The sequence below is a fragment of the Oncorhynchus clarkii genome, chromosome 2, assembly GCF_045791955.1.
Source record: "Oncorhynchus clarkii lewisi isolate Uvic-CL-2024 chromosome 2, UVic_Ocla_1.0, whole genome shotgun sequence".
Taxonomy (NCBI): Eukaryota; Metazoa; Chordata; class Actinopteri; order Salmoniformes; family Salmonidae; genus Oncorhynchus; species Oncorhynchus clarkii.
In genome coordinates, this window is record NC_092148.1 from 87,782,772 (window position 1) to 87,803,843 (window position 21,072).

Sequence of the window (21,072 nt, forward strand, 5' to 3'; positions counted from 1 at the left end):
TTAGCCCCTGGTTCGACCGTGATCTGGCAGTTACTCCACCTTAAGAATTCCATTTGGGGAAAGGCTCAGCACGCATACTCAGGCTGACTTGCTCTCGTTCAGGCAAATTAGAAATAAGTGTACTCAGGCTATCCGGAAGGCCAAAGTTAGTTACTTTAAGGAGCAGTTCTCTCTCTGGAAAACGGTTACAGACCTAGAGAAATGAACCCTCCTCACAGCTGCCCATGTCCCTTAATGTTGATGTTACTGACAAGGAGCACATGGCTGAGCTCTTTAATTCATTAAATCCTATTTGACTCAGCAATTTTTTTATTTTATTTTTCCTTTATTTAACTAGGCAAGTCAGTTAAGAACAAATTATTATTTTCAATGACGGCCTAGGAACAGTGGGTTAACTGCCTGTTCAGGGGAAGAACGACAGATTTGTTCCTTGTCAGCTCGGGGATTTGAACTTGCAACCTTCCGGTTACTAGTCCAACGCTCTATCCACTAGGCTACCCTGCCACCCCCGCATTGCCTGTCTTTCATTTCTTCATCTCCAACCCCTTATAATGTGACTAGCCCCGATGCCCTACTACAAAGTTTCTCCCTGCAGGTGGTCACTGAGTCCGAGGTACTAAAGGAGCTCCTTAAACTTGACCCTACAAAAAAAAACATCTGGGTCAGATGGTTTGGATCCTTTATTCTTTAAGGTTGCAGCCCCTATCATCACCAAGCCTATCTCTGACCTTTTTAACCTGTCTCTACTCTCTGGGGAGGTTCCCATTGCTTGGAAGGCAGCCATGGTTGTTCCTTTATTTAAAGGGGGAGATCAAGCTGATTCTAACTGTTATAGGCCTATTTCTATTTTGCCATGTTGTCAATAATCAACTGACTGGCTTTCTTGATGTTTATAGTATTCTCTCTGTTATGCAATCTGGTTTTTGCTCAGGTTATGGATGTGTCACTGCAACCGTAAAGGTCCTAAATTATGTCACCATTGCCTTTGATTCTAAGCGATATTGTGCTGCTATTTTTATTGCATTGGCCAAAGCTTTTGATACGGTAGACCATTATATTCTTGTGGGCCGGCTAAGGAGTATTGGTGTCTCTGAGGGGTCTTTGGCCTGGTTTGCTAACTACCTCTCTCAAAGAGTGTGGTGTATAAAGTCAGAACATCTGCTGTCTCAGCCATTGCCTGTCACCAAGGGAGTACCCCAAGGCTCAATCCTAAACCCCACTCTCTTCTCAATTTACATCAACAACATAGCTCAGGCAGTAGGAAGCTCTCTCATCCATTTATACACAGATGATAGTCTTATTCTTAGCTGTCCCCAACCCCGGATTTTGTGTTAAATGCTCTACAACAAATCTTTCTTAGTGTCCAACAAGCTTTCTTTACAATTAACCTTGTTGTGAACACCTCCAAAAGAAATGTAAGAAGAATGCCCCTCTTCCCACAGGTGTTATTACTACCTCAGAGGGTTTAGAGCTTGAGGCAGTCACCTCATACAAGTACTTGGGAGTATGGCTAGACAGTACATTGTCCTTCTCTCAGCACATATCAAAGCTGCAGGCTAAATTTAAATCTAGACTTGGTTTCCCCTAGTGTAATCGCTCCTCTTTCACACCAGCTGCTAAACTAACCCTGATTCAGATGACCATCCTACCCATGCTAGATTACGGAGATGTAATTTATAGATCGGCAGCTAAGGGTGCTCTTGAGCTGCTAGATGTTCTTTACCATTCGGCAATCAGATTTGCCACCAATGCTCCTTATAGGACAACATCACTGCACTCTATACTCCTCTGTAAACTGGTCAACTCTGTATACCCGTCGCAAGACCCACTGGTTGATGCTTATTTATAAAACCCTCTTAGGCCTCATTCCCCCCTATTTAATATACCTACTGCCGCCCTCATCCTCCACATACAAAACCCGTTCTGCCAGTCACATTCTGTTAAAGATCCCCAAAGCACACACATCCCTGGGTCGCTCCTCTTTTCAGTTCGCTGGAGCTAGTGACTGGAACGAGCTGCAACAAACACTCACACTGGACAGTTTTATCCCTATCTCTTCATTCAAAGACTCAATCATGAACACTCTCTAACTGACAGTTGTGGCTGCTTTGTGTGATGTATTGTTGTCTCTACCTTATTGCCTTTGTGCTGTTGTCTGTTTCCAATAATGTTTGTACCATGTTTTGTTTTGCTACTATGTTGTTGTCATGCTGTGTTGGTACCATGCTGTGTTGTCCTCTGAGGTCTCTCTTTATGTAGTGTTGCGGTGTCTCTCTTGTCATGATGTATGTTTTGTCCTTTATTTAAATGTTTAATCTCCAGCCCCCGTCCCCGCAGGAGGCCTTTTGGTAGGCCGTCATTGTAAATAAGAATTTGTTCTTGACTGTCTAGTTAAATAAATAAAAATATTTTTTAAAAGACAGGGTGATGGATGGACGGCCTCACTGAGCTGATCTACACACAAAGGAGATGATGATGATGATGATGTACACATGAAGGAGATGATGATGTATTCATGAAGGAGATGATGATGATGATGTACACATGAAGGAGATGATGATGTATTCATGAAGGAGATGATGATGATGATGTACACATGAAGGAGATGATGATGTATTCATGAAGGAGATGATGATGATGATGTACACAAAGGACAGGGCCAGCAGAATCCAAGGAGTTCGTTTGACTGAGTGATAACAAGGAAACCTGGGCAGTGGGCAAGTATTTGTAAAACCTCTGAGTAGAGGTGCTGATCTAGGATCAGTTTAACCTTTTTTTATCAGAGTAGAGGTGCTGATCTAGGATCAGTTTAACCTTTTTTTTATCAGAGTAGAGGTGCTGATCTAGGATCAGTTTAGCCTTTTTGATCAGAGTAGAGGTGCTGATCTAGGATCAGTTTAACCTTTTTGATCAGAGTAGAGGTGCTGATCTAGGATCAGTTTAACCGTTTTGATCAGAGTAGAGGTGCTGATCTAGGATCAGTTTAATCTTTTTGATCAGAGTAGAGGTGCTGATCTAGGATCAGCTTAACCTTTTTGATCAGAGTAGAGGTGCTGATCTAGGATCAGTTTAATCTTTTTGATCAGAGTAGAGGTGCTGATCTAGGATCAGTTTAACCTTTTTATCAGAGTAGAGGTGCTGATCTAGGATCATCAAAAAGAAAGGAGGACCAAGGCACTCTTCATATAGTGAATTAAAATGCTTTTATTTGTATGGCATGTTCAATAGAAACAAAGTTTTAAAAATCCGACGCGTTTCGGCTGCATGGCCTTCGTCAGGGAGTACAAAGAAATAATACAATGTCCTCTTTTGAACAGCTTTTCCAATTAGCCCTAATTAGAAGAGGGAGTGGTTACAAAATGTATTGGACACACCTAGTAAGCAATACTATACACATTAAAAGGCGAAATGCTGTAGCTACGTTAACATAAAGATACAACTCCAAGCTAGAAGTATCAGAACACTTAGAAAGGTAGTTCTAACCTTAAATATGACTGGGAGAAGTGTCAAGAATAAGAAAGCTAAATATACCATAGTACACTAGAACACAGCAAAACATGAACAACAACAGTCTAAACATAGCTGAAGGCAATAGAGCAAAATGTCCACTAGATGACAGCAAATGGACCCATCACAACCCTACAGGAAGGGTGAGAAATCCATATCTTCATTTAAACTAGGGTATTTAGTGGCCTGTAGTTTGTAAATCCATATCTTCATTTAAACTAGGGTATTTAGTGGCCTGTAGTTTGTAAATCCATATCTTTATTTAAACCAGGGTACTTTGTGGCCTGTAGTTTATAAATCCATATCTTTATTTAAACCAGGGTATTTAGTGGCCTGTAGTTTGTAAATCCAAAAAAGTTCCATTTGGTTTAACTGTTTAAGACGGTCCCCTTTTCTAATAGAGGCCGGAATATGATCAATACCATAGCTTGTAGGGAGGCAGGGTTGCCATGGTGTAGGGACTTGTAGTGCCTTGCCATGGGGTAGGATCATTTGAACCTTTTTGATCAGAGTATAGGTGCTGATCTAGGATCAGTTTAACCATTTTGATCAGAGTAGAGGTGCTGATCTAGGATCAGTTTAACCGTTTTGATCAGAGTAGAGGTGCTGATCTAGGATCAGTTTAACCGTTTTGATCAGAGTAGAGGTGCTGATCTAGGATCAGTTTAACCGTTTTGATCAGAGTAGAGGTGCTGATCTAGGATCAGTTTAACCGTTTTGATCAGAGTAGAGGTGCTGATCTAGGATCAGTTTAACTGTTTTGATCAGAGTAGAGGTGCTGATCTAGGATCAGTTTAACCGTTTTGATCAGAGTAGAGGTGCTGATCTAGGATCAGTTTAACTGTTTTGATCAGAGTAGAGGTGCTGATCTAGGATCAGTTGAACCTTTTTGATCATGCTGATCTTACATCAGCACTCCTTCTCTGAGTTTCTTCATGAATGAAGGCCCAGACCTATGGGCCCCACAGGTCTTCCCACGTCATGCAGTTTATCAAAACACTTCTTGTGACGTTTTCCCATTTTGTGGTACGACTACAATACGACAAGCGATATGAAAATGTTTACCAGAGGGCCAACATGTCCTTTCCTAATCTCCATTGTCTAATCTAGATGGGCCTAGCCATGATTGCTTGTCTGGGCCAATTATTTAGGCAGAAATGAATGCAAGAGCTGTTCTCCAGGATTACATCATCAAAATTCTTCGCATTTCAGCATCCGCTGTTATCCTTTGTCTAATACTGATGAGCCTCTGGTTACTGTAGGCCTACCACACTGTCTCTGAGAGTTTGTAGAATACATAATAGGATTATTATTGTAGACAATGCAATGCTGAATAATATCAGATGAAACACTGTCTGAAATGGCACCCTATTCACTATAGTCATAGGGTCTGGTCAAAAGTAGTGTACTATGTAGGTAATAGCGTGTAATTTCGGACACAACCACTCTTTGTCACGTGCTGGCATTCTGTAATATTCGTAAGAAAACTGAAAACAGACTATTTCAAATCTACACGTGTCTTTGTTCTTGGAAAAGATGAGTTCTTCTCCCCTCAACCCGAATCTATTCTAATGTCCTTGAATTACACACAGTACTGTGTGTTCTCTCTGTACCTCATAAATCGGACGTGTGTCCTTTTGTTTCAGAAACGGCCTTGGGGTATGAATGATTTCATTTTGTAAGAAGACTTCTTTCTCTAAGGTCTTCTGCTAGACTTACAGTGACGTCATGCAAACGGTTGGTACTAAATACATTTCTATGTCTATGTGATGATGACCCTGTAATCATATTATGTGATTTTATTAACATCATTTCCTTGACTTTGCCTCATACATCCAATAGAATGGATCCTGCTTTTTCATAAACAACAATATTATGACCAAATGGGAGTAATGATGAGGGGTTTGGGATTTTATTTTAAACTGTTGGCAACAACTTCAACATATTAAATGCAGCACTATTATACAGTATAACGTTGGCTGTCTGTGGTCCAATCATTGAGAAATTCAATTAACCTTGAATATGTATAAAATGCATGTATTACAAAGATATAGTAGGCTCACATTTTAATATAAACTCTACATTTGGTTTGAATAGCAAATGGGTTTGAATTTGATTACATTGGTATAGGCCATCATCAGAAAGAGTGAGGCAGGCCTGACTGTTTTAGTGCTGTTCAGAGGGACATCAATTATCTTCGCAGTGTTCACTGTGTCACATATATTGGAATTCCTCTCCCAGTATTCACTGTTACTGTAACAGTTTCCCATGTTAGCTGGGAACCAATGGAATATTACAATGCACAAAGGAATGTCCCATTTGTTACCATCCACTGACCTACATGTACCCCACCACCACAACCACCCTCATTCAATGCTTCTTGCTCATTGTCCAGGGCCAGATAGTTACCATTAATTGGATCCTGAGACTGGTTTCAAAGGAAATAAATATTCTATAGCATACTTTTCATAACTCTACAGTTAGGTATTTTCCCATGCTCTTTTAGAGGTTGCACCTCACAACAGATCTAGGATCAGCATTATTTGTGTTCTATATGACATGTGTATCAATACATAGGTCTACTATCAGCAGTGGCGATTTTATCATATAAATCTTGGTGGGGCAAAAAAAATTAACTATGTGGGGAGTAGGGTTGCAAAGGGTCGGACATTTTCCATGGGAAGTTAAGCCTGGTAAATTTGGGGAATTTTGCTTTAATTCATCAAAAAGTTACCTTATAACAGTGAACCTGGTGCAGAGATCAACAAGGCCTATGGTGTCATCACTACCGTGTCTCGCCACCTTGGCCTGGATGAGGGCAAGGTTCTTGGCAGTCTGGCGAAGTACACTTCCAAGCAAGGGCTTTGCGTTGGAGATGCAATATGGCAGTCGTGCCCACATATCTCATCAGCCACCTGATGGAAGGAACTTTGTGGATCTGAGGCTCTTTCCCCTGTTGCCTCCATCATCCTCCAAATCCCACCAACATCAGTCGCCTCAGAGCGCAACTGGTCCTTGTTTGGGAACACACACACCAAAGCATGCAACAGGCTGACCAATACAAGGGTTGAAAAATTGGTGGCCAACCTGGCAATTTTTAGGCTTTTTGAATCACACAACGAGCCATTCTCAACAAGGTTGGAAAGTGACAATGAAGATGAGGCCTCAGAGTCTGATGTTCAAGAGGTGGTCATTGAGGAGGTCCAGGGAGAAGACATGGAAACCTGAGAGGAAGACAACCAAAGCTTTAGTTTCTAGACTATCATTTTACAGATGTATGTTGAAAATGTTTTTGGGAGATACGATGGATCATTGAGGGTCATTCAATATTCCCTTTCTTTTGTTGTTCAGTGAAATCATTCCAATCATTCCACGTGAAGAGTCAACTCATTTAATTAAAGTTAAATTCGTAACTTAAATGTTTTTTTTATATATCTATTGGAAGGATTTCATCATTTGTAATTATGTCTACTTATGATAAGATAAAAGGTTTATGTTTCTGTCTCCATATGATATGGTAAATATATCCAATGCAAAAGACATCTACATTTAAATGGTATTAACATTAATTTGCATATATTTCCGTTAATTCCCGTTATTTCCTGTATATTCCCGTGAATTCCCACGGAAAGTTTCCACCTCTAAATATTTCCCAAAATGTGCAACCCTAGTTGGGATTCATGCCAGCAAAGCCACTACACAACAAAACGCAACACTGAACAATACATGAATTGCACTATACGGTGACAAACGGTGCCCACAAACTGTTAGGGCCGACATAAAGCTGTCCCAACAGCAGAGTCCCAACAGCTTACCACTGCTACACCTGGCTATCAGCTGTCCCAACAGCAGTCCCAACACCTTACCACCGCTACACCTGGCTATCAGCTGTCCCAACAGCAGTCCCAACACCTTACCACCGCTACACCTGGCTATCAGCTGACCCAACAGCAGTCCCAACACCTTACCACCGCTACACCTGGCTATCAGCTGACCCAACAGCAGTCCCAACACCTTACCACCGCTATACCTGGCCCAACAGCAGTCCCAACACCTTACCACCGCTACACCTGGCTATCAGCTGACCCAACAGCAGTCCCAACACCTTACCACCGCTACACCTGGCTATCAGCTGACCCAACAGCAGTCCCAACACCTTACCACCGCTACACCAGGCTATCAGCGGAGCCTTGTCTGGCAGTGAAACAGTTCATTCAGCCCCATTTACTGCCTTTAAAAACATAACTGACATGGCTGACTTGCTTAAACAAATGTGGTTTCTACTGTCATTTGAGATGTACGGACTAAGGCATAAAAGGGACGACAATCGGATGAGAGGCAATCCGTAATTTTGATTAAGACGTTAATGAGCGAGCTAGGACGGACATAGTCATAACTATTTGTTCAGCACTTTTGAAATGTACAGTGACAGAATTCGAGCTGCAACAAACACTCAAACTGGAAAGTTAGCCACTGTCACTGATTCCTTCCAAACCACTCATTGTCGAATTTGCGATTTCCAACTTGTTGTTTATGTCTAATGGCCTATGAGCATCGATACATTTTTATCTATCATTTCTCTTCATTATTTATCTTCATATGTTAAGGATTAAAAAGGGTTTGCCAGTAGATTGTTGACTTGATTCATAATGACTGCTAGCCAAGATTTTGAAAGTTGGTTGACATGGTCAGTCCAATCAAAGCTACTGTACATATAACGTGATTTGACGTCATTTTATCTGTGGCCAATGACCTTGAGCCTTCTTGGAAAGACACTTCTAATGTAACTCTATGGCAGCACCCAAGGGGCTAGAATTTCGTAACTCTTGTCTTAGACTTGGCGGTGACGTTGTGTCCCCATGAGTGACAGAACACTGAGCCAATCACAGAGCACCATATTTTCTGCTCCCCACCACCACAGAAAGCACTGAGCTAGGCTGAAACACCTGCATTTTGGAGCTGCCTTACTCTAGAAAACAAAAAAGAGAATGTTTGTATGCAGCTTTATTAACGCAAACTGATATGTGACACGTATTAATGCCAACATAACATGTAAAACAGGCAAGCCCTGCCCCACCTGCCTTGAATAATGGGTCACCACTGCTTGGCATAGATTGTACAAGTGGACCTAAACCATTCCATAAAAATGCACCCCACACCATAACACTGTATCCCTCATTTACTCAAGTGTTTCCTTTATTTGGGCAGTTACCAGGATGCCTACAGTCGGGAAAAGAGTTTGTGCAGCATGCAAGCTAAATATAGTTTGTTGCATTGTGGCCACAGACATATACTCCATAGAAAGGATTTGTAACCTCTTACCCTGACAATTTGCCTGCTAAACTAATGGGTACTCAAGCAAATGGATGCCGGTCCTGATTTGAATGGGAACTGCCATCTATGGATTATATTTCTATGGTTGGTTGGTGTTGTCAGTTTCCCTTTTGCAGATTTCAAAATACAATCGCGGGAAAAACGTACAGTTTGGAATGCAAATGCCTTCTACTGAAAAGAGAGAACCAACAGAATAAAAACAATTCTCAACAACTCCCAATTTTTTAGCTAACAGCCGCATTGATCACTTAATCGGGCCATGCTTAATCCGGCCATGTTTCTCACTGAAGTGAATTTACTGAGAGACCGCCAACGTGCTTTTCCTCAATATTCTTTTCAGTAAATTAACTCCTCCCACTCGAAATCCTCAAGCTTTTCCCTCATTGGCCGATTTGTGATATTCCGCCATATTCAAACTTCCGCCGTCACTTTTGGTTGGATTGATCGATTTACTGCGGATTTCTTTCCTTCTTTCATCCATCGTTGCAATATCCATTGTTTTGAATTAGCGATATTGGCTAGCTTCCTACTACACCCAACCTCTAAAATGGAGGAGTCAGAGGTGGGCGAATTATCTGTGGAAGACGAGCCGAAGAGACGAAGGATTTCCTCGAAGAGAACGTCCACGGTCAACTCAGAAACCTCCCCCGCCACTGTCAACAACTCCAAAAAGTAAGAAGCGATGGGTAATATTGATACATTAAATGTGTGTTTCTAGACTAAAAAAAATAATATTCAAGATTAGCCCGATATGCTAGCCAAATTTGGAACCTAAAATTTGTCACATCACATTGTTAATCCATTTAATAATGGTTCAATCAATAAAATATGGATTTAGGTTGGCCTTCATGTTACTGTGGCTAGTTAGCCAAACGTATCAAGCTTAGGGTCCCTGGTTTTAACGTATGGGTCATGTGCTCTGTTTACATTTTCTAGTAAATTAGCCTCAAACAAACACTGCATCGTTAACTATAATTCTGGATTTGCACTCTAGTAAGTTAACGTTAGAGTAGTTAGTTAGCTAAGTTAGCATGTATTGGCTATACTAACTAGTAACGTTATGTAGCTAACTAGTTTCGTTTGATTTTTTTTTTTAGACAAAACAAAATGTTAAGTTTGAGTAGTCTCAAATTTGCCTAAAATAGTTAGCTAGCTAACTACGTCCATAGCAGTACATCAGTGGACCACCCCACAGCCTTTTAGAGGTATCTGATGCTGAATGTACTATCAATCTCCTGAGGAAAGAGTCCATCAAAAGATAACATTGTTCTTCTATATCGGTGTTGTAGGTTTATCTAGAACACCTTTTCAGGAAAGTTGTATGCTTTGCCTAAAACATACTGACGAGACCACCATCGCATGTTGATTTTTGTCCACCCACACCAGACGCGATCAGGACACCCAGGTTGAAATATCAAAACTCTGAACCAAATATATTAATTTTGGGACCGGTCAAAAAGCATTAAACTTTTTGGGCAGTTTAGCTCGCTTGCTGTTGCTAGCTAATTTCTCCTGTAATATAACAAATACTCCGATAATTAATCCACAGATAAAAGGGTAAACCGAGTAGGTTTAGTCATCTTTCCTCCTCCAGGCTTCATTTTCTTTGGACTTTATATGGCGGTTGGCAAGCTACATTGCAATACATTTTTAACTGCTTTTCGACCTGTCCTCCAATTTAATATAGTTTGTTAAGAGATCGTTTTGATATTTCAACATGCTTGTCCTGGTCGTGTCTGGTGTGGGTGGACGAAATCAACATGTAAGTCTACACTTAACACCAAAAGTATGATTTGTGTGTGTCTGATTTGTCAAAGAGTCAGATTCCATACGCCCTAGGTAGGGGCATTTGGGTTGGGATACAGTATGAATATCTCAAATAGTGTTTATTTCTGCCTGTTTTCCTTTCTCTCACTGTAGACCTCCACTGTGCCGAGGGAGTTCCTTCACCTTTCTGACTCCAGGAACACCATGGGACTTCAGTCTGGTGAGTAGTACTAAACTAATGTAACGCCAACATCAATCCAGCATCTATCTCTGTCTTTCTCAATTACTACGAAGTCAGTCAATAAACTTTTAACACAGTACAAAAATTATTACTTGATTTATTTCAATGTGAAATGTACAGTGCCTTGTAAAAGTATTATGTCCCCTTGTTTAGACATGCCTAAGTGTAAGGAGTAAAATGTGGCTTAACAAATCACATAAGTTACATGGATTCACTCTGTGTGAAATAATAGGGATTGACATGATTTTTGAATGACTAACCCTTCCTCTGTCCCCCCCCATACATACAACATCTGTAAGGTTCCTCAGTCAAGTATTTCAAGCACAGATTCAACTTCAAAGACCAGGGAGCTTTTTGAAAGCCTCATAAATAAGGGCAGTGATTGCTAGGTAACAATAACTCATCAGACATTGAATATCTCTTTACGCGTAGTCAAGTTAATAATTATGCTGTGGATTATGTATTAAACCACCTAGACACATCAAAGATACAGTTGTCCTGAACTGAGCTTCAGGACAAGAATGAAACTGCTGAGAGATTTAGTTACCATGAGGCCATTGGTGATTTTAAACCGGCTACAGAGTTCAATGGGTGTCTTTTGGGAAAACTGTAATGACTCACAATAATTACCTAAATGACAGAGTGAAAAGAAGAATACAAATATACAGAATAAAAAATATTCCAAAATATGCGGGGAGGAAAAAAACAGCAAAGGAATACACTTTTTTGGTATAAAGAGAAACTAGGTGGGGCTAAGCAAAAACAAAATCCTAGAAGAAACCGTCTGCATTCCACCAGACACTGGGAGAGGAAATCAGCTTTCAGCAGGACAATGAACTACAACACAAGGCCAAATCTACACTGGAGTTGCTTACAAAGAAGACAATGTTTTTGAGTGGCCAAATTACAGCTTTGACTTAAATCTGCTTGAAAATCATTAGCAAGTTTAGAAAATTGCTGAATAGCCATGATCCCCAACAGAGCTTGAAGAATTTTGAAAAAAAATAATGGCTAAATATTGCACAATCCAGGTGTGCAAAGCTCTTAGAGATTTACCCAGAAGACTCGCAACTTTAATCAATGCTAAAGGTGTTTCTAACATGTATTGACTCGGGGAGCTGAATACTTATGCAACTACTATATTTGTATTAATATTTTATTATTTTTCTTAAATTTTGACATATGAGTATTTTGTGTAGATCGTCGACAACAACAAAAAATATGATTCAATCCATTGTAAATCCCACTTTGTAACACAATAAAATGTGAAGAAATTCAAGGGGGGTTTTTGAGTACTTTTGCAAGGTACTGTATATTCACATTTGTAAATCTTGTGAAGGTTAGCAACACTCATTCTGTACACGTGTTTATCTTTCCCTCAGAAGAGGAAACACAAAGAGCCCAAGGATGATGACACTGTCAGTCTGTCCAGCTTTGACCTCAAAGTAGTAAGCCAAGGCTCCACCAAATGTTACACGTTTTCTGAGGATTAATATACCCCCCCCCCCCCCCCCCCCCCAGCATGCCAGTAGGCTATATTCTGCCCCCCCCCCTCATGTGCATGTGATATATGTATATACTGCATACCGGTAGACTATATCCTGCCCCCCCCCCCCCTCCCCATGTGATATATGTATATACTGCATACCGGTAGACTATATCCTGCCCCCCCCCCCCCCCCACAGCATGCCAGTAGGCTATATCCTGCCCCCCCCCCCCCTCCCCATGTGATATATGTATATACAGCATACCAGTAGGCTATATCCTGCCCCCCCCCCTCCCCATGTGATATATGTATATACAGCATACCAGTAGGCTATATCCTGCCCCCCCCCCCCCCCCTCCCCATGTGATATATGTATATACAGCATACCAGTAGGCTATATCCTGCCCCCCATGTGATATATGTATATACAGCATACCAGTAGGCTATATCCTGCCCCCCCCCCCCCCCCCCCCCCCTCCCCATGTGATATATGTATATACAGCATACCAGTAGGCTATATCCTGCCCCCCATGTGATATATGTATATACAGCATACCAGTAGGCTATATCCTGCCCCCCCCCCCCCCTCCCCATGTGATATATGTATATACAGCATACCAGTAGGCTATATCCTGCCCCCCATGTGATATATGTATATACAGCATACCGGTAGGCTATATCCTCCCCCCCTAACGGCCTTGTGAGCGTCACTGACTGCAGTCTAAGCCTTCTCTGGTACCATCTTTACAGAAGAGAAAACGCAAAGAGAAAAAGGAGGATGACGACACCGTCAGTCTGTCCAGTTTTGACCTCAAAGTAAGTCGACAGAGAGGAATGCCTCACTTCTAGTCCTTAGGACACTTTGCTGTGTTTTTTTTAATGTATTATTTCTTACATTTGGCACAAGCATTTTGCTACACTTGCAATAACATCTGCTCACCATGTGTATGTGACCAATATATATGTGAGAAGTGGAGTAAAGCAAAGCGATAGGGTTGTTAGTTATATCCCCTGGGTATGTATTCAGATTGCTGTCCGTAACAATGATTTCACTCCTCTGTATTGCAGGAGCCCAGTAACAAGCGTGTGCGACCACTGAGCCGGGTGTCATCTCTGGCTAACCTGATCTCCCCTTCCAAGAATGGAGCCGTCCGACGCTTTGGTCAAACCATCCAGGTATGGTATATATCATGCTGTCATAACTCCAGACAGAAGCCAATGGCACGTGACCTGATAGCAGATCCTTTTTGTTGTTGTGTGGATTTTGTTTAATGAACTGCAGGAAGTTATAGAGAAGGAGATTGACAGTAGTGGCACGGACAGAGAAGCCCGAGACCAGACTCTGGCGTGTCTAAATTATTACTCGTGTCCTCAGAACATGTCGCTGCGGGGTGACAGCAAGTCGCCGGGGACGTCCCTGAAGTCGTGCAGTAAGGCAGCGGGCCCAACACCTCCCAAACGTAGGAACAGCACTCTGTGGTCTGAAACACTGGACGTTCACCAGAAGAGCACCTTCTCCACCAAAGAGATTAAGAGACAGGAGGTAACATACAACTGTAGGATACGTTATCATCATAGTTCAATGACTTTTATAGATAATGTGTTGTGCCAAGCATAATATAATCACAATATATCATGCCTTATTATAAACTGGGTGGTTTGAGCCCTGAATTCTGATTGGTTGAAAGCCATGGTATATCAGACCTTATACCACGGATATGACAAAACATTTAAGGCACCTTGGAGGTTTGTGATATATTGCCAATATACCACGTCTAAGGGCTGTGTCCAGACACTCAGCATTGCGCATAAGAACAGCCCTTAATCGTGGTATATTGGTCATATACCACACCTCCTCTGGCATTATTGCTTAATTATCTATATGTAGTAGGGCTGGGTGATATAGTTAATTTAATTTATTCTAATTGATCATTTAGCGCAATATTCCAAATGCCTGTATTGCAAGAATCACATTTTTATTTAAACATAAATGTTTTTTAGTGTTTGTCTGCTTTTTCTCATGTTGCCTTGTCGTTCTCGCTCCTGTGCTGTGTGCATCTTCCCATTTACAAACACACCAAGCCCCTGCCGCTCACACCGAGCCCCTGCCGCTCACACCGAGCCCCTGCCGCTCACACCGAGCCCCTGCCGCTCACACCGAGCCCCCGCCGCTCACACCGAGCCCCCGCCGCTCACACCGAGCCCCCGCCGCTCACACCGAGCCCCCGCCGCTCACACCGAGCCCCCGCCGCTCACACCGAGCCCCCGCCGCTCACACCGAGCCCCCGCCGCTCACACCGAGCCCCCGCCGCTCACACCGAGCCCCCGCCGCTCACACCGAGCCCCCGCCGCTCACACCGAGCCCCCGCAGCTCACACCGAGCCCCCGCCGCTCACACCGAGCCCCCGCCGCTCACACCGAGCCCCCGCCGCTCACACCGAGCCCCTCCCCCGGCCGCTCACACCGAGCCCCTCCCCCTGCCGCTCACACCAAGCCCCTGCCGCCCACACCAAGCCCCTCCCCCGCCGCCCACACCAAGCCCCTCCCCCCGCCGCTCACACCAAGCCCCTCCCCCCGCCGCTCACACCAAGCCCCTCCCACTGCCACAGATCCAGAGCAGACACTGCTGAAACGTGCGCATCAATGAACATTGATTTAGGAAAATAAGGCCACGTACAGCTAACAGCAACAAATAAACCGATATGATTTTTAGGCCGTTTCGCCCAGCCCTAGTATGTAGTAAGGGGATTGATGTCATAGTTAGCAGTTTGTGTCTGAGTTCGATATGTACTCTTTGTCTGGTATGGAATAAATGATGAATTCAGAAGTGGCAAGTCTTATTGACCACATAATGTTCTCTTTAGGCCATTCATGAGCTGTCCAGAGGAGAACAAGACCTTATTGAAGACCTCCAAATGGCACGAAAGGTACAATAAATGATTAAATTAACAAGTTTGTCTCTTCCCCTCATGAAGCTGATTGACCTTAGCTTTAATTTCTTGTTCAACAGGCATATCATGATCCCATGCTGAAGCTTTCCATCATGACAGAGGAGGAGCTAACTCATATATTTGGAGATCTGGATTCTTACATTCCACTTCATGAAGGTACTAGGTCTTCATCGTATTCGTACATTCCACTTCATGAAGGTACTAGGTCTTCATCATATTCGTACATTCCACTTCATGAAGGTACTAGGTCTTCATCATATTCGTACATTCCACTTCATGAAGGTACTAGGTCTTCATCATATTCGTACATTCCACTTCATGAAGGTACTAGGTCTTCATCATATTCATACATTCCACTTCATGAAGGTACTAGGTCTTCATCATATTCGTACATTCCACTTCATGAAGGTACTAGATCTTCATCATATTTACTACTAGCCTCAACAGGGTTGGGGGTCAATTCCAGTTAATTTTAATTACATTTTAGTTTCAAGAATTGGAGTTGGATTTTCCATTTACTTCCTAAATGGAATTGACCCCAGCTCTAAGCATTAGTGTCAATAGTGCTGCCAACTCTTTATTTGAGAGTTGGTGGCTTCTGGTTTAGTAACCCCCAATACGGCCTCTGGTGGCTACTGGTTTAGTAACCCCCAATACGCCCTCTGTTGGCTACTGGTTTAGTAACCCCCAATACGCCCTCTGGTGGCTACTGGTTTAGTAACCCCCAATACGCCCTCTGGTGGCTACTGGTTTAGTAACCCCCAATACGCCCTCTGGTGGCTACTGGTTTAGTAACCCCCAATACGCCCTCTGGTGGCTACTGGTTTAGTAACCCCCAATACGCCCTCTGGTGGCTACTGGTTTAGTAACCCCCAATACGCCCTCTGGTGGCTACTGGTTTAGTAACCCCCAATACGCCCTCTGGTGGCTACTGGTTTAGTAACCCCCAATACGCCCTCTGGTGGCTACTGGTTTAGTAACCCCCAATACGCCCTCTGGTGGCTACTGGTTTAGTAACCCCCAATACGCCCTCTGGTGGCTACTGGTTTAGTAACCCCCAATACGCCCTCTGGTGGCTACTGGTTTAGTAACCCCCAATACGCCCTCTGGTGGCTACTGGTTTAGTAACCCCCAATACGCCCTCTGGTGGCTTCTGGTTTAGTAAACCCCAATACGCCCTCTGGTGGCTACTGGTTTAGTAAACCCCAATACGCCCTCTGGTGGCTACTGGTTTAGTAAACCCCAATACGCCCTCTGGTGGCTACTGGTTTAGTAACCCCCAATACGCCCTCTGGTGGCTACTGGTTTAGTAACCCCCAATACGCCCTCTGGTGGCTACTGGTTTAGTAACCCCCAATACGCCCTCTGGTGGCTACTGGTTTAGTAACCCCCAATACGCCCTCTGGTGGCTTCTGGTTTAGTAAACCCCAATACGCCCTCTGGTGGCTACTGGTTTAGTAACCCCAATACGCCCTCTGGTGGCTACTGGTTTAGTAAACCCCAATACGCCCTCTGGTGGCTACTGGTTTAGTAAACCCCAATACGCCCTCTGGTGGCTACTGGTTTAGTAACCCCCAATACGCCCTCTGGTGGCTACTGGTTTAGTAACCCCAAATACGCCCTCTGGTGGCTACTGGTTTAGTAACCCCCAATACGCCCTCTGGTGGCTACTGGTTTAGTAACCCCCAATACGCCCTCTGGTGGCTACTGGTTTAGTAACCCCCAATACGCCCCCTGGTGGCTACTGGTTTAGTAACCCCCAATACGCCCTCTGGTGGCTACTGGTTTAGTAACCCCCAATACGCCCTCTGGTGGCTACTGGTTTAGTAACCCCCAATACGCCCCTCTGGTGGCTACTGGTTTAGTAACCCCCAATATGCCCTCTGGTGGCTACTTAACCAGTGACTACGACAAGACTATTTGAAGAAGAAAAAATCCTCTTCAAATAGAGGGCTGATGGTTTCGTTCGTGTGTTTCTCCTTGCTACAGACTTGTTGGATAAGCTTGCAAAGGGCACCGGTCCTAATGGAACAGTTGGTCAGATTGGACAGATCGTCGTGGACTGGGTAGGTGCCGCCTCTCTTGTGTATTGGGTTTATGGTTATTATCTGTGTATTTGTATATTTCTTTATGGCTATTTTTTTTATCGCGAGAGCTCGGGCGAGTAAGATTTCCAATGTATTAATTACACTTTGCAAATAGATTTTACATTTCAAGTTTTTCTCGCATCGCCAGTATTTAGAATTAATGTGTTTTGTTTATTTATGAAATGTAGTCCCAGCTTCATGCTCTCGCCCCCTGTGTTGCCTTCATCCACAGATGCCATCTTTGACCTTCTTCTCCCCGTCTTTAGAGTGAGAGGAGTCAGCTGCCATCTTTGACCTTCTTCTCCCCGTCTTTAGAGTGAGAGGAGTCAGCTGCCATCTTTGACCTTCTTCTCCCCGTCTTTAGAGAGAGAGAGGAGTCAGCTGCCATCTTGGATCATCTTCTTCTCTTTGACTTAAAAAGCAGACATGTTTCCATGATCTGAAAATGACACTTGTCTTCTTCTCTTCCAAGTTTTCTTTGTCTGAATGCGTACAGGGATGAAACTCCTTTTTTTCCCATTTCTTAAAGTTTTGTGTGGGGGGGGGGGGGTGAGAAAGAGAATGTGTCTTCATCTTCATCACCCCCCTGTCGTCCTCTAGTTGCCAGGTCTGAATGCGTACAGAGACTATTGCAGTAACCAGCTGGCTGCCAAGGCCCTGTTGGACCAGAAGAAGCAGGACCGGAAGGTGCAGGACTTCCTGCAGCGCTGCCTGGAGTCTCCCTTCAGTAGGAAGCTGGACCTGTGGAGCTTCCTGGATATCCCCAGGAGCCGTCTGGTGAAATATCCCCTACTGCTGAGAGAGATACTGAGACATACACCACCAGATCACCCTGACGTTCCCTGTCTGGAGAAGGCGGTTTGTAGAGAGCACCCACACTACCCTACATCGTCACACAGTTATCGGACACATCATAAGAGTTACAAATGGCACAGCCACACATGCTAATAGAATTCTACATGTATTAAGAGTTGAATTGACTGAGGTGTAACACTGTGATTCCAGATAGCCATCATCCAGGGTGTGCTGTCTGACATCAACATGAGGAAAGGAGAGTCAGAGAGTCAGTACTACATTAATAAGCTGGAGTATCTGGACGACAGGCAGAGAGACCCGCTCATCGACAACTGCAAGACCTTGTTGTGTCACGGAGAGCTACGCAACAAGAGTGGCTCGGTGAGCCTTGTTCAGACACGCTGTATATCAATATAACCTGTTCTGTATGGCTTTATGCCCCCTCCAACTAACATGTATCCAGGCTTTCTGTTTTTCTCCTCCGTGTAAAGTTGATTCATCAAATGTATTTATAAAGCGTGTGTTTTACATTAGTAGTTGTCACAGTGCTTTACAGTACCGGGCATGTTGTGATAACTCTGTGTGTTGTGTAGAAACTGCACGTGTTCCTGTTCTCTGAGCTGCTGGTGCTGACGAGGCCGGTGACACGTCACGAGCGGAGCTGCTACCAGGTGTACCGTCAGCCCCTCCCCATCAGAGACTTGGCTCTGGAGGACCTGCAGGATGGAGACGTACGCATGGGAGGGTCATTCAGAGGGGCCTTCAGCCAGGGGGAGAAAGGTGAGGAGTTATGGTCTGGGGCTCAATTGTTTCAATTAGACTTTCTTCAATTCCTTGTGTTCTTTTTCAAAAATGTGTTGGACAAGTAGATCTCAGGATTAAATGCCCAGTTTATGAGTTGCTGACACAATATCCTGTGTGTCGTTAACACCACCTATATTTTTCTGGGTTCATGATCCTATTGGGACAGATACTGAGACCAAGGAGATGTGCAGTTTCTTCCAGTTGTGCTTTAGGAGGTATTATATGTGGATTTGTTTTACCATGAACAACAGTTTATATCATCTTCATTTTTTTTCTCCTTCTCTCGCTGTCCTCCAGCTAAGAACGTGTTCCGCGTGACCTCCCTGGACCCGACCCACGGCCAGTCTCACACTCTGCAGGTCAACGACGTCTTCCACAAGCAGCAGTGGCTCAACTGTCTCCGCAGCGCCATCGACGCCCAACCTCAACAGCAGAGGGCGCCACTCAGAGATCAGCACAGTGAGGCTACAACCATGACCAGGGCCAAGCGTCGTTCTTCTGTGGTGTCCATGTCTGATATGGTGGGGGAAGGGGCAGATGAGAACGTCTGGCACCAGGTCGGTGAGCCAATCCTTGGGTGTAAAGGCACAGAGACACTCCCCGCGTCTGGTTCTTCAAGTAGAATCAAAAGAGAGTGGAGCCGTGGTACGCATCGCAGGAGGAAAGAGACCGGGGTTTAGGAGAACGGAAGAGTCCACGGAGCCTCGTGGGATGTCTACACCTGTACACCTTCATTCATTTTTATTTTTACTGTGTCTTCTTCTTCTATGGTGTTATGTTGGACTTCTTACTTGTGATATTAATGTGGAGGCTACTTGTTTGTGAATTTCCATGACACCTGTCTGTCGAGTAGTGATTTTGCATAAAAGAGTATGTATGACAATAGCAGTGATGTACCATGGCGACCATGTAGTAAGCTATGTCAAAACCGTCCAATCACATCCGTCCAGTCTGTGCACTGCAAACCAATGAAATTGAAGAGTTCTGTAAATTTCAGGAGAAAAAAAGTTATTGGTTTACTTTACAAGGGAATGATATTTGCCAACCAAATTGACTGAAAAATGGTTTTACAGCGATTATGAGAATTAGGATTTTAGGATTAGAATTTTTTTTAATGTTAAAATGACTAACTCTGTTTTTATACAAAATAGCACTGTTTTTAGCTCTTAGAATAAGAATATATGTTGCTTGGAACTGGAATTTATTAACCACTTTTGATAAGTCATTATTTCTACAGGGTTGGTCAGTGTGTCCTTCGTTACTATTAAAAAGGCCTCTGCAGGCTTTGTGATGTTTCTCTGTGTCCCAAATGACAGCCTATTCCATGTTTTTTGGGGGGGGTTCATAGCCCTATGTGGCCTGGTCAAAAGTAGTTACACTATATCGGGTTGTGGGGTGCCATTTTGAGACTGGAGCCTCTCTTTCCATGCAGCACCATGTGTTGAGGTTGATCTTCAGTAGTGTACACAGTGCAGACCACATGCAAATATTAGTCAACTGTCTGATGTGTTGTGGAGACAAAGGTGACAAAGGATGAAATGAGTATGTTGTTGTGAGAAGGCTCGGCCGATTCTCTACCCTCCTTCACAAGGAAGTGTTCACTCTCTCACATTTTAAAAGTCTTGGATTAGTGTAAGTACGGCAGAAGGGAGTTTCTAACATATTCCTACAACCAGCCCGTTCCTTTTAAATCCGTGAAGGAGAGTGCGCAAGTGTAGGGTATGAGGGCACGCCTGGAGAGAAGGGTAGAGAATTGGACTGCAACTGAGTTGGGAAAGTAAAGGTTTCGGAATGGGTTCTCTTGAGAACTGGAGGTGAGAGAAGCACGAAACTGACACGACAATCAACCACAAGTTATGCTGTGTGCAAAGAGAGGGGAAAAAGTATCACTGGAATGCTTTGTGTGAAAAGGGAAAGACCAGTTAGATTATGTGAGGGAAAATCTGTGAGAAGCTACCTGTGTTCCTTTTCAATTAAAAATAAAGAGCTTTGATGTTTGAATCGATGCTGTGAGATTTCCGTTTGTCAGCTGTCACTGGTGAAGAGAACAAGACCTCTGATGTGAAGAAAGAGGAAGTCCTCGTGTGTGTGTGTGTGTGT

The 21,072-nt window shown here is 43.6% G+C and overlaps 1 protein-coding gene across 1 annotated transcript; it reads left to right on the forward strand.

The window, feature by feature from the left end:
- The first annotated feature begins 9,215 nt into the window (after nucleotides 1–9,215).
- On the forward strand, nucleotides 9,216–20,970 carry LOC139375693 (neuroepithelial cell-transforming gene 1 protein-like). Its single transcript, XM_071117505.1, has 13 exons — nucleotides 9,216–9,513; nucleotides 10,762–10,828; nucleotides 12,232–12,297; nucleotides 13,086–13,151; nucleotides 13,404–13,511; nucleotides 13,711–13,878; nucleotides 15,200–15,262; nucleotides 15,346–15,442; nucleotides 17,276–17,352; nucleotides 17,974–18,231; nucleotides 18,379–18,549; nucleotides 18,762–18,948; nucleotides 19,270–20,970. The coding sequence occupies exons 1-13, from the start codon at nucleotides 9,389–9,391 to the stop codon at nucleotides 19,650–19,652; spliced, it is 1,836 nt and encodes a 611-aa protein (XP_070973606.1). The 5' UTR covers nucleotides 9,216–9,388; the 3' UTR covers nucleotides 19,653–20,970.
- The last annotated feature ends 102 nt before the right edge of the window (nucleotides 20,971–21,072 follow it).

Excerpts from the sequence above, each read along its gene's own strand:
- LOC139375693 (XM_071117505.1), top strand. The coding sequence starts at position 9,389 with ATGGAGGAGTCAGAGGTGGGCGAATTATCTGTGGAAGACGAGCCGAAG. Across the intron at positions 13,879-15,199 it reads AAGAGATTAAGAGACAGGAG|GCCATTCATGAGCTGTCCAG; the intron begins GTAACATACAAC and ends TGTTCTCTTTAG. Across the intron at positions 15,443-17,275 it reads TTACATTCCACTTCATGAAG|ACTTGTTGGATAAGCTTGCA; the intron begins GTACTAGGTCTT and ends TCCTTGCTACAG.